The 13,579-nt window shown below is 39.9% G+C and overlaps 1 protein-coding gene across 16 annotated transcripts in view; it reads left to right on the forward strand.

Annotated features, from left to right (window-relative positions):
* The window catches only part of KIF21A (kinesin family member 21A), a 162,335-nt gene that overhangs the window by 73,504 nt on the left and 75,252 nt on the right, over positions 1-13,579 (forward strand). For all 16 annotated transcript variants that reach the window (XM_008178885.4, XM_008178908.4, XM_065554315.1 and 13 more), the window contains exons 4-8: positions 395-544; positions 1,968-2,102; positions 6,120-6,287; positions 8,315-8,430; positions 12,420-12,615. In XM_008178885.4, the coding sequence (XP_008177107.2) occupies positions 395-544; positions 1,968-2,102; positions 6,120-6,287; positions 8,315-8,430; positions 12,420-12,615 (765 nt within the window). The remainder of the gene's footprint in view (positions 1-394; positions 545-1,967; positions 2,103-6,119; positions 6,288-8,314; positions 8,431-12,419; positions 12,616-13,579) is intronic.

Consider the following 13,579-nt stretch of genomic DNA (forward strand, 5'->3'; position numbering starts at 1 on the left):
GAAAGCAGCCTGACATCGTTGGTGTCCAAAGGTGCCTTGCACTGAGACTGCTTCTGCAATTGCTCTGCTAGCTTTGAGTGTCTCCTCTGGGTTGGCTTCACCCTATAATTTCTCTCTTTCCCTCCCCCCCCAGCCACATGGCTCAAATTGACATTGCTCATATTTCTTAAATTAGATAGTAAACGTGCACAGATAATTAACCTCCAGTCATTTTTTGTGTTCATTGATTGTTCTCCTAATGCTGTATTTTATACAGTGGCCCTTATGGTAATTATTGATGACTCTCCTGTGAGAAGTTGATTTTAGAATGTTATATAAAGGTAATATGTAGATGTTTTGTTTTTGTTTAGAGTTTATTACCCAAAGTAATATTTTATGCCTTTTTCTTTGCTAGCTTTACAATGAAGAAGTTCTTGATCTATTTGATACAACACGTGATATTGATGCAAAAAATAAAAAATCAAATATCAAAATACATGAAGATTCAACTGGAGGAATTTATACAGTGGGAGTTACAACACGAACTGTGAATGGAGAAGCAGAGGTGATAACTGAAAATAAGTTTATATATAACATGCATCCCCAATATAAAAATATGGATTGTCTCTAGTTTGATGGACAAACTTGTTAAACCCTGACTCATTTATCAATCCTTCTCCTCCCCCTCACCCCCCGTTCTTACTGTAGTCCAAGTTTAACCATTTTCAAACCATAGATGCAGACAGGGGGTGGTGGTGGTGCTGGTGGGTAGAAAATACTAAAGCTATTGTCCACGGCTTCTAACTTCTGATAAATACAATGACTAAAAATGTAGGTCTTCCTTTCCATTAGTGACAGAACCTTCTGAAGCCCAGCAATTTAACTTAAGCTTAAAACAGAGCTGAAAACTTTTGTTTCAGACACTGCACTTTTTTATGTCTGTAGATTGATACAAATAGGACCTGCACTTAAGTAAGGGTTTGTCTTCACTACCGGTGTAAGTCAACCTAAGTTACGCTACTCCAGCTACATGAATAACGTAGTAGAGTCGACATAGCTTATGTTGACTTAACCCGGTGTCTTCACTGCACTGCGTCAATGGAAGCTGCTGTCCGGTTGACTTACCTTACTCTTCCAGGGGAGCTGAAGTACCGGAGTCAACCAGAGAGCGCTCTGCCGTCGATTTAGCGGGTCTTCACTGGACCCGCTAAATCAACACCCGCTGCATCGATTTCAGCAGCGTCGATCTTCCTGGTAGTGAAGACAAGTCCTAAGGCCTGGTCTACACTTTGGGGAGAGGGGAGATTGATCTAAGTTACACAACTTCAGCTACGTGAATAACGTAGCTGAAGTCAACGTACTCTATCGGCGGTGGAGTACAGGAGTCGACGGGCGAGCGCTCGGGTCGATTTATTGCGCCTAAACTAGATGTGATAAATTGACCCCCGCTGGATCGATCGCTGCCCGCCCATCCGGTGGGTAGTGTAGACATACCCTAAGAAAGAACAGGAGCCGTATTTAGCATAGCTTTATGATAGTTGTGTAATTCCAGCATGTATATGTGTACCCTAGGCCCTATGTATACTACTTTTCCCATGTTAGGAAAGCATTTTTAAAATGACTTTTAAAATAATTTTACTGCAATGGTTTTAAAATTCTGTCCCTAAATCTTGTTAGTGCCCGTCTTGGGAAATTGTGAGAAATTGTATTGTAGATAGTGCTCTAGTACACTACTGCTTTAAGTGATGAAGGGATATCTTCTTGTCTCTCGCTGAGGGATATAGCTGTAAAAAGCTCAGAAGAGTGTACTTAGAAGCCACAGTGAAACCACATAACTCTTCAGTCTGCTCATAAGAGTCCATGCAGTTTTTATTTAAAAGCAGCTGAAACATTAGTTGAGCAAGAAAACAAAAGTGCAGGCAGGTAAGTGTAGCAATTCTTGCTCTTTAAAAAAAAATGGAATATATACATTTTTGTCTCTCTTACAGATGATACAGTGTTTGAAGTTGGGTGCTTTATCTCGAACCACGGCCAGTACTCAGATGAATGTTCAAAGCTCACGTTCTCATGCCATCTTCACTATACACGTGTGTCAAACCAGAGTTTGCTCTGCAATTGACACTGTATGTATTACAGATTTACAGTACTTTGCTTTAGTGACAACTTTTCCGAATGTGAATATTGATTTGTCAGACAACTGTTCTGTGTTTTGAATTACATTTAGTAAAAATATCTCACTCATCACCATGCCATTTGCTAGGCACTATGAATAATTTGATCTAATCTGTGCACATGTAACCAGCCCCATAGCTGGAGGCAATAGTAGACTTGTCAATTTCATATGTGAATCAGCCACTGTTGAGCTGTTTAGCTCTCTCTTCCCTTCCTGTGAGAGAGGCTTTCAGTTGCTATTGGGAGTGGGAGGGGGAGAGGAAGTTCTTCCTACGGCACCTCTTATTGGTTATTCTGCCAAGGAGGCAGATGGGCAACCAACCATAGCGCTCAAATTTGCTAGGAGGCTGGACCTTCTCGCTACACTACAAGGATGGGCTCCAGCCTCAGCCAGAATCATGTAATTATAAAAAAAAATAGCAAGAGTTGGGAATACTTTGTAACACAGTGGTCTGGCCTGGGGCCAGCCAGCCCTGTTTTAGGTGGAGCCCCATTTAAGAACTGGTTGGGAGCTGGTCATTCACAGGGTCCCAACCAAGGTGACCCCCCTACCCCCATAGCAACCTGAGGCCGTTTTCACAGGAGGAGAGGCGGGAGATAAAGAGCTTATCAACTCAGAGCAGCTCTGCTCCCCTCCTGTGAGAATGGGGGAAGGATGGTTCCTCTGCTCCTTGCCCCTCTTTTCTCCCTCCCTGCACCACCTGACCTGGGAATGGGCAGAGGGGGATGAAGACCCCCTGGAGTTTTCCCCCACTCCTGGAAGGGGGAGAGGGGGACCCCAGTACAGCCCCCCCCCCCGCGGCTGGGAGAAGGAGGTGAAGAACCACAGAAGGAGAAGAGTTGCATTTGGGGCAGTTGAACTGATGGTGGGACTGAACTGATAGGGGTGAGGGTTGGGATGCTGAACTGATGGTGGGGCAGAACTGATTGGGTGAGGGTTGGGGTGCTGAACTGATGGGGGTGGGGACAGAATTAACTGCTGGACAGGGCCCAGGAAGATATGGTGGTGAGAGCTCCTGCAACAGGGTCCAAAATCATCTTACTCAATGAATTTGGAAGAGTGGTAAACACTAACTATCACACACAGGAGATGAGCAGAAAGAGTTCAAAAATCAAAAGACAAACAACTCCCCCCCCCCCCCGCCCCCACCAATAGTCTTTAAAAAAAATTCTCATGATTTTTTGTGGGCTTGAGTCATGATTTTTGATCTCTTGTGGTTGACAATACTAGTTACACATCCTCTTTTCTGGGGGGCTTTAGTAAGATGTTTTGAAGATGTGGTATATGAGATTGCTGGATCCTGAAACCCAAACTGCAGCTGATTAAAAGGCTCTCTTTTGTTTCTACAGTGCCTAGCATAATGGGTTCCTGATCCTAATGGGGGCCCCTGGACACAACGGGAATACAAATAAATAATCAGTTGGGGGCAGGGAAAGCCACAGTTCAGGTTTCAGGTTTTGCTTTTTTCCAAAGACAGCAGCTTCTAGAGACCTGTTGCTAGGGTAACAGATTTACTCCTTTGGCAGACAGCACAGCAGGTGAAGCCTCTGCTGCCCAGGGAGGGTAGGCAGCTGGGTCTGCAGTGGATTGAAAGGGTTCTATACCCTCTACATTTACGCCCTCTGCACTTAGAGAAGTTCTTAAACCTATAGTTTATTTTCTAAATTAGCAAGAATGAAAGGCTGTGTTAATGTTTAAGGAGTGTGAGAGTGTGTGTGTGAGGTATAAATTAGCTATATAACTGTTACAGACTCAGAAGTAAGGTACTCTTAAGAAAAATGATGCACAATAATATTCTATTTTGAAACCTACAGAATCACCTGCTTAACTTCTAGTAAGTTTAAACCACAAAATATTGCAGTCAAAGACCACGGCTGAGGGGACTATTAATGGGATGCAAAAACTATCACACTCTGGTCATCAATTTTAAAACCAGCCCATATTGGTAGTGATTGAAAATTTGTAATATTTTAACCAGTTTGCAGAATACACCTATATGAAATGAGTTGGTCTTAGTCCAGCTTCAGTGGACGTGTCCACAGCACAGATTGCCATGAAAACAGACACTAATTGGCTCCCTTCTTGGCAATCTTAGCAGAGGGTCCAAGGAGTAAATAAATAAGCATAGGGAAGAAATGATCTTCTCAACCCACAAGTGTTTCCTCTACAGTAGGACTGAGCCATATGGGCAGGGCAGAGTGAGGACTACTGTTAGATACAGCATAGGCAGCAGTACCTGTTTTGGGATGGATAAGACTTCAATCTCCAGGGTAAGCATCAGCAGCAAACACACAGTCTACTAAGGACCGTTGCACCAGCCAGAGTAACCGCAGTTGATGGCATCACACCAGGCATGGTATAGTGAAATTCTCAAATCTGGCTCAGTCTTGTGAATCCACGAATCTCTGGGGTGGCCCTACATGTGGTGCCAGGTAAGGTCAGAACATGCACCCGTTTGCACATTGATAGAGAGTTTGTGCTGGGGTGCTTTTGTCATCCTGGTGACACTGCTGAAGAACATGCAATGGTGCTTTTGAATATAGCATGTGATTGAAGGAAAGCCAGATCTTGGGATTGTGACATTTCACACAAAGTCAAACCACTTTATGCTCAGAATTTGTCATTGACAACGCATGTGGAATGCCTCTTGCTGCCCCACTTCTGCCTGTAAGAAGGTCCAGGTTTCTGACTGGTATAGCTGTGCAGGCAGTATGCAAGTATTGGTAGATTCAGAACTTTGTCTCTGTGCAAAGCTATTTTTGCATTCATAAGCGAGGCATAGACTTCATGCAGGAGGTGGTGAGACCTGTTGGTCAAAGAACATCAAGTTGCTGCAACTGTTTGAACTTTGCTTGCAGCCCTAGGTAGATGAACTTGTCAACATTCTGCATGATACTTGACCCCACTGGTACTGGGGGCTCTTGTGGCCCATCTCTGAGGTTCTGGACCTTGGTCTTCTGCCATGAGATGTTAAACCCCATAGTGCAGGTGCTGTTTTGGAGACATTGGAGGGCAGGTCTGAAATTCTCTGACTTCCCTCAGGATAAGGACTACTAATTCTTTTCTTAAAAAATGCTTTGGGGTGGCCTAAGGGCAATGAAAGAGAATGTTTTTGCTGTCATGCATGAGGATGTGGATTTGAGAATGACTGACTGAAACCCTCCTATAGCGTAAGCCACTAAAGACAAGGTGCCCGACCGATTTTATGCAGTTGGCCTGAAGAGATTAGGGTGTGCTGGTAGCATTTGTTACTACCTTGATGGAGATGTTGAATTTTTCCTTTCCTTTTTCTCCCTTCTCCTGCCCCTACTTCATCCCCGGTCTAAAATGTGGGTTCTGCTGTAATAGTGGCAGCTGGGAAGAGGATCAGAAGAAAATAAGCATTTTCCACAATGAAGGTCTGGAATGATGCCCTAATGATAGCTGCGGATCAGGATTAGAAGTATAGAGTATTAAATCAGTGGATCTTTAGCTAACATTCACTGTACTATTTTGGCAGGTTGATGAACTAAGCAAATGTGTGTTACTTTAGAAAGTGACACACAATGCATTAACCAATACATTTTTTAACCAATTATTGGGGTGAGTCGGGAAGATAAAGGTTTATGATCAAACTTTATTGCCCGGCTGTCCAGCTTTTTTTGCATTTCTTAATACAATGTTTTTCTCTAGTAAGAAGCAGTTGGAGCTGTTTAGGCTGAACACTCATGTGTGGAACTTTATTTTGGTGCTGATATTTGTCTCAAGTTGGCTTTTTATGAAAAATATGTTCATGTGCGCAGCTAAACTTGAGGAGGATTTGGGAGTAGTTGCTCTGTTAAAAAGAGCTTAGTTTAATAAATTGAGGAGATAGAAGGGAACAACACTGTCCCTGGTCAAATAATTGCTATTTGAGCCTTGTTAATATGCAGTAAAGTGTTTTACATTTTTTCTTGTTGCAAAACTTTATGAATTCTTTTTGTTGCAGGACAATGTGACAGATAACAAGATAATTTCTGAATCTTCTCAGACGAATGAGTTTGAAACCCTTACTGCCAAGTTCCATTTTGTTGATCTGGCAGGATCTGAAAGATTAAAGCGTACAGGAGCTACTGGAGAGAGAGCAAAAGAAGGCATTTCTATCAACTGTGGACTAGTAAGATTAAAGACTTGTTTTGATAGGCTGTTAACCTCTTTTCTTGTTTTTTGTTCTCTTCCATTGAGTAATCTCTGAAGTGGAAATGTTTAGTGACGCTCAGAACCAAGGACTTCAGTATGAGAACTAAGAAATGACAATTTATAGGAGTTCTAACTAGGTTCCCATACTTGTTAACAATTCCTGGGTTGCACTAGACTGTAACTGGAAAACTGTGATATCAGTAATTCTCTCTGAAAGTAACTTGAGCCCTGCAGAAAATATTTTTAGATAAAGTGTACCCTCTACTGATTTTAGCGGCATTCACATTGTACTGTACTTACAGCAAACAAAAGCTATAAATAAAATGTGTTTTCTGTAGTAAATTTTAAAATAAAATTAAAAATATATAGTAGATCGCTAGGCTTATAGTGATATTATGAAAATCAAAATATTTCTTTAAAAGGACACAATCAATTTGAAATATAATTCATTAAAACAAAAAATTTAAAGTAGTATGTCTACCCCTGTCTATTTCGATGATTTTACAATTGAATTTTACTATTTAAAAAAAAAAAATCTCTCCCCTGTTGCTGTGTGAAAGACCCAGACAAACAGGAAATGGACAGACTTTAAGTGATTCCATGTCAAGCCTCTGCTCCTTGCACTTGCTTGGAGCCCTGTTGGTTTATTAGGGCTCTGTGTGGGTATAAGGGTCTGCCTATGCAATTTTCTTTACAGGACTGGGTACCAAATTTGTTCATTTTACGGGTGAAAACATGCCTTCTAACAGCCAGACTGCACACTTAGCCTGTGATCAGAACAGAACTTCTTTTTCTTTCTGGCTCATGTATCACCAGTGATAAAGATTCTGCAACTGGAGCTTAGTTAACAATTTTATTAACATTGTGAGAGGCAGAAAAGAGTTCAGCTCAGTTTCCCATAATTCTACTGACTCTGCAGAGCTAGCAGGAGTTTTTGGATTCTCTGGGGTTTTTTTTTTTTAAATCTTATATGCTTTAGTGACAAAAATATAACATGCATAAAATCTGATTGATAAGGTGCTGCTTTTATAAAGTCACCATAACTGCACTTAGAAAAAATTATTTTAAACATTACAATTTTAATTCACTGAACTACTTTTATAGCATTTTGTTGTAATTCATAGGTGGCAAATGACTTAAACAAATTCAAGCATATGGGAACACTATTGAAAGTAGCATTGAATCTGAGATTTTATAATTGTTGGCTCAATTAAGACATTTTACAAGAATATATTGGGAATTAGTTGCACAGAGTGCCACCTCGTGGTATATATTTGGAAGAACAAATATAGCTGAGATGCCATAGATGCAAAGACCTAAAAGAAAGTGGTTATTTTCCTTTAAAATTTAGACCTTGATACTGCAAATGCTTACACACATGAATAATCCCACTGAAGGAAATGGGATTGCACATGTACATAGGTTTTTGCAGGATCCGGGCAATAGATTGTTTATAAATACCATGTAAACACTTGCAATAAAAATGTAGTGTCTATGGTAATGGAAAAATCACATCTAAAGAATTCTATACTAGCACCTCAATAAATCAGAAAATTCAGGATATTCTTTCTTTCATATCTGCAAAGGTGTTAAGTGCTCATTTTTGTGTCAGAATAATACTGATGCAAGATGTTTGGTTGTTTTTTCTTTTAATATAAAACCAAACTTAGTAAAATTAAATATAATAAGGAAGATACCTTCTATGAGAAACAGCTTATAAATGTAACAATCATCAAATTAAATGGCTGTTACAAAACAAAATAATGAATACTGCTACATGTGACCCTCATTTTGGATTAATTAAGAGAGCATATGCTTGCCACATAACCTGCTTGTTCATAAAGACCGCAAATTGCAACGGTTATTTAATTTATTATTGCGAGCATGTAAATATACAATAGTGCATAAAAAAATTATTGTACCTGGGTCAGTAACAAATATTTTTTTAAATAAGGTTACTTAAAATTGACAATAAGTTTGTTGTAAAATTTGTCCTCTTTTTAGCTGGCACTTGGCAATGTAATAAGTGCACTGGGGGATAGAAGTAAGAAGTCAACTCATGTACCATACAGAGATTCAAAACTCACAAGACTACTTCAAGACTCTCTTGGGGGAAATAGGTATGAAAATTGGCTATTATATACTACATTGTGATGAACCTGGTTTGACGGCTTTGGTAAAGGACTGCATAATTTTAAAGAATATTATCGGCTTACTATATCTGAGGCCTAAAATGTTTTGGTGGTTGTGTATATTATTACAAAACTCAAGATGACTAGAAATTTGTAATTTAAATGAAAACTTTCCTTTACCCTTTCGGAAATAAAAAATACTTTTTGTATTGCGTTAGTGCATGAGAACTGGAAAGCAAGATATAGTATGACCAAAAGTGAAAATGACCACTATATTTTTCTTCTGAGTGAAAAACCACTAACAGTATAAACATTGAAAGCTACAGTAGATTAATTTCATTTCCAATAGTCCAAGGTGATATTAGTAACATAGGGAAAAAAATTTAAGTTAGTTGATATTGTCCCTTTCAGTGGCATTGTGGTTATACTTTGCTTATGGCTAAATTGTTTGAAATCTTAGCTGCCAATTCAGAAGAGAATCCTTTTTAAACTATGTAATTTAAATGTAATTTCATTGTTGCATCATGGCCTTATTAATTAGAATGTGGTTGGAAGTTGTAGTCACTTTTTGCTTGAAGCAGAAGTTTTTTTTTTTTACGTGGTTTATCTTACATGGGATATTCTGACCAGCCTTTGATGTGTTACAATATATAGTTAGTGTCACAAAGGAGGTGAGTTCATCAATATGAATAGAATTCTGAAACATTTTATTATTGTAACAATCTCAGCAGTGTTTTATTAAAAAAAAACCCAAGAGGATTTCATTATTTAGCTGCCATTTTAATTTTGCAATCCAGTTTGCCTCCCCACAATATTTTTTGCCACTATTCTTCTTTATAATCCCTCACTCCTCCGTTCCCCCTATCCTTGCTGCTGCTAACATTTGTACGTTTGAAGTGGTTTTGCAAACTACTATTTGCCCATTTGCTGTGGGGTTGGGGTTTGTGTGTGTGTGAGATTTAATAGTTTGATAAAAGACCAATTTTTTTTGTTAATATCAGTCGACATTGTAAACAGAAGCTGAGTAGATTTTTGTGACTGAGCTGATATATTTTCATGAGTTTTCCAAGCTTGGTTTAAAGAGTTAATTCTCTCTTGCTTATATTCCTCTAGTCAGATTCTTAGCCTCTAACATTAATCACAGTTAGTTACTGTGGAGATGACAGTGATACAAACAGAGGATTATGACTTCAGTGAGAAATAATACTCTGTACTTAACGTATTATAGCTCTTTTCATCTTCAAAGTCATCATAAAAATTAACCAGCTAATTAAGCAATAAGCATCCGGGCTCAGATGAACCCTGAAAAACAAACAAATGTTTCCATGCAAATGTCCATAATAATTTAAAATACATAGGCCCTACCACGGAGAAAGAGCTTCTGCAGCTGCTGGCTGATAAATCTCCTGTAATACACATCCATGTACACTTCTTTCAACTCACTGGGGGAAATGCTTTCCAAAAGCAGCTGCATATGCCAGGTTAGGCAGGAGATAATCACCTATGACTGCTTCTTCCTTTGGGGCGGAGTCTGACTTTCCCAATCCGATCATCCAGTATTGTAGTCCATCTCCTGGGATTGTCCTCAGGATTTCTGAGCATATGCTCTCTCTGCCTCCTACACTGTCATCTTCCTTGGCCTTTATGCAGCTTGCATCACTCAGAATGCCACAGATATGTTTAATGATGTTATACTGAATTGAATCCTAAAGAAAAGAAGAAAACAAAACTAGTATATAACCATAATTGTCTCTAGATAAAACCAGTTAAAAATAGATATTGTGTTTGGTGCCACAGGCGAAGGTATTGTCTTTGAACCTAGATATATAACCCTAGAGTGTGTGTGATAACCCAGATAAAGGTTCTATCATATTGTTGTTAAAATCTTTTTAAAAACAGGTGCATGACACTGTTTTCATATGTCACCAATCCATTATGGCTGCGACTGAGTGATATCTTTACCAAACCTGGAATTGCCAAAAGATTTCACAGAGGATGGCTAACCACATTTTGAAATCCAGATTGTCCTTGCAGAAATCAAATTAATAGATTTTTTTTTCCTCTTGCCTGTCCCATATTCTCATTATGATAGGAATCAGTACGTACTTATTTTCATTAGTTGTGTAATTCCCCTGTTAAAGTGGACAAGTCACTTCTATTAATTTTGTTTTAAATATCAGAGTTCTTTAACTTTGAAAAGCAGCTGTTGCTTGTGTGCAGAATCAATTCTTCATATAATTTTTCAGTACTGTAACATTCCATTGAATATATTGCTCTAACGTTCCATTGAATATATTCCATTGAACATATATTGTATATGTTGTGGACATATCACACATAATCTTTTATTACATCATAACAGTTGCTAGTAATAAGTCCATCTATGTTGTACTGCACCCCAAGGACCTTAAATGATGGTAATGCTGCTATTGTGTCCATGTGTACTGTTCTCATGATGCATAATCCTGGCCAAAGGTTGATGCTGTAACAGTTCTGAAGCAGTATTTAAATATTAATCTTTTGCCTGGATTATGCGTACAAAGGTACTGAGCACTTATGCTATTTTATTTGAAAAGCGTTTGCATTAGGCAGTATATGACATGAAAACTTGCTTAATTTTCATATTTTTAAATTTAAGGGAAAAGTAAAATGAAGGGAATAGAATGAATTTTGTTAAAATAGTTCATCATGAAAGTCTGATGCTAAAGCAGAGCTGAAGTCACCACTCAGTGTGTCAGAGGGAAGTGTAGTAGTATTATGTCAAAGACCTTGATTGAGCCAAACTACTTAAACATGCTTAACTTGCAGCTTGATTAATCAGTTTCACACTATCATAAGACTGCTTGCATGCTTAAGTATTTTGCTGAATTGGTGCCTGAGTGCATGAAGGGAACCAAAGAAGAATTCCTAAGTTCTAGTCCGAGCTCTGACATTGAGGTCTTGGGCAAGCTATTTACCTTTTCCAGTTTAGTTTACCAAGCTATACAGTGGGGATAATAATGACGTGACAGACTATTAATGAGTTTCTCTTTGTAAAGTCTTTGAAGTTGTGAATAACTAAATAAATGCTAAATAATTACCATTTATTTTACTTGTAGGATCTCAGATCAGTTATTGATCTAGCACAGAGGTGGGCAAACTACGGCCCGGGAGCCACATCTGGCCCTCCAGACAGTTTAATCCAGCCCTCAAGCTCCTGCTGGGAAGCGGGGTCTGAGGCTTGCCCCGCTCCGGCACTCCAGCCGGGGAGTGGGTCTTGCCCCACTCCGCACGGCTCCCGGAAGCAGCGGCACGTCCCCACTCTGGCTCCTATGTGTAGGGGCAGCCAGGAGGCTCTGCACACTACCCCCACCCTAAGCACCGCCCCCGCAGCTCCCATTGTCCAGGAACTGCAGCCAATGGGAGCTGCAGGGGCGATGCCTGTGCACAGGGCAGCATGCAGAGCCGGAGGGAGGACATGCCACTGTTTCTGGGAGCTGCTTGAGGTAAGCGCTGCCCGGAGCCTGCCCCTCTGGCCCCCTCCCATGCCCCAACCCCCTGCCCCAGCCCTGATCCCCCTTCCCCCCCTGACCTCCAAACCCCTCGGTCCCAGCTGGAGCACCCTCCTGCACCCCCAGCCGGAGCCCTCATGCCCTCCCGCACCCCAACCCCCAATTTTGAGAGTCTTCATGGCCCGCCATACAATTTCCATACACTAATGTGGCCCTTGGGCCAAAAAGTTTGCCCACCCCTGATCTAACATCTTGGTAAAGTAAGATGATTTAAGGACAATATGGTAGCATTAACTCACAATTTCCATGCTTTTAATGGTCTAAGTCAGATTCTGAACATTTTTAAAGTTAGTTTAAAGTCAGTGCTTTTGCATCAATGTTTATTTCAGTTGATGTATTTGATGCCATGGCACATGGGCTGTTTTGCATAATTTAAAAGAGTTTTTGTTTGGATTTATAAAGTTGATCTATGTCTGTAACTCACAGCCAAACAGTCATGATAGCATGTGTGAGCCCTTCAGACAGAGACTTCATGGAAACTTTGAACACACTAAAGTATGCCAATCGGGCACGAAACATCAAGAACAAGGTGATGGTTAATCAGGACAGGGCTAGTCAACAAATCAATGGTTTACGCGGTGAGATTGCACGACTTCAGATGGAACTTATGGAGTACAAAACAGTAAGTACATTTATTAGGGTTTCTTTTATTTTAGAATATCACTAACATTTTACAACTCATTTTTCTATTAGCTACTTCTACTGCACAAAAGAAAAGAACAGAATAATACCTTTAACTTATATAGCACGTGGTGGCATCCCAAATTTTACCTTCAGATATGAATGCATGACTACCGTTGATGTCAATAGAAGTTGCATATCAGAAGGCAGAGTGTGATCTTATAACCTATACAGAAAACACTTCATTCACCAGTAAGCTGCGGGGGTAGATTACACAACATTTAGGATGGCACATGAGTAAGAGTGTCATTTTTTAGGAATGTTATTGTTGTGTTGGTTAAAGATTTAACAACCTATCATGGTTAAAACAATTTATATTGGTTGGAAATTTTGCATCTCAGTTGTAGAGATTCCTGTGCTGATTTGACTGGCAAGAAACCAGATCATGGGTTAAATGTTTTACACAGAGTTCTTGAAACAGCAAAGTAAATTCTGGACTCTGGTTTTTAAATCTACAGTGTAAGTTATACATGTTTAATATTCATATTGTACTATGCCTACTTAATATTTTTTCAGCAACAAAATAGAAACATTTTAAGGGAATTGGGGTTATTTAGTCTGCAAAAGAGAAGATTGAAGGGGGATTTGATAGCAGCCTTCAACTACCTGAAGTGGGGTTCCAGAGAGGATGGAACTACGCTGTTCTCAGTGGTAGCAGATGACAGAACAAGAAGCAAGGTCTCAAGTTGTAGTTGGGGAGGGTTAGGTTGGATATTAGGAAAAACTTTTTCACTAGGAGGGTGGTGAAGCACTGGAATGGGTTACCTAGGGAGGTGGTGGAATCTCTTTTAAGGCTGGAGGCTTTTAAGGTCAGGCTTGACAAAGCCTTGGCTGGGATGATTTAGTTGGGAATTGGTCCTGCTTTGAGCAGGTGATTGGACAAGATGACCTCCTGAGGTCCCTTC

This window comes from Chrysemys picta, chromosome 1 (genome assembly GCF_011386835.1).
Source record: "Chrysemys picta bellii isolate R12L10 chromosome 1, ASM1138683v2, whole genome shotgun sequence".
In the NCBI taxonomy this organism is placed as follows: Eukaryota; Metazoa; Chordata; order Testudines; family Emydidae; genus Chrysemys; species Chrysemys picta.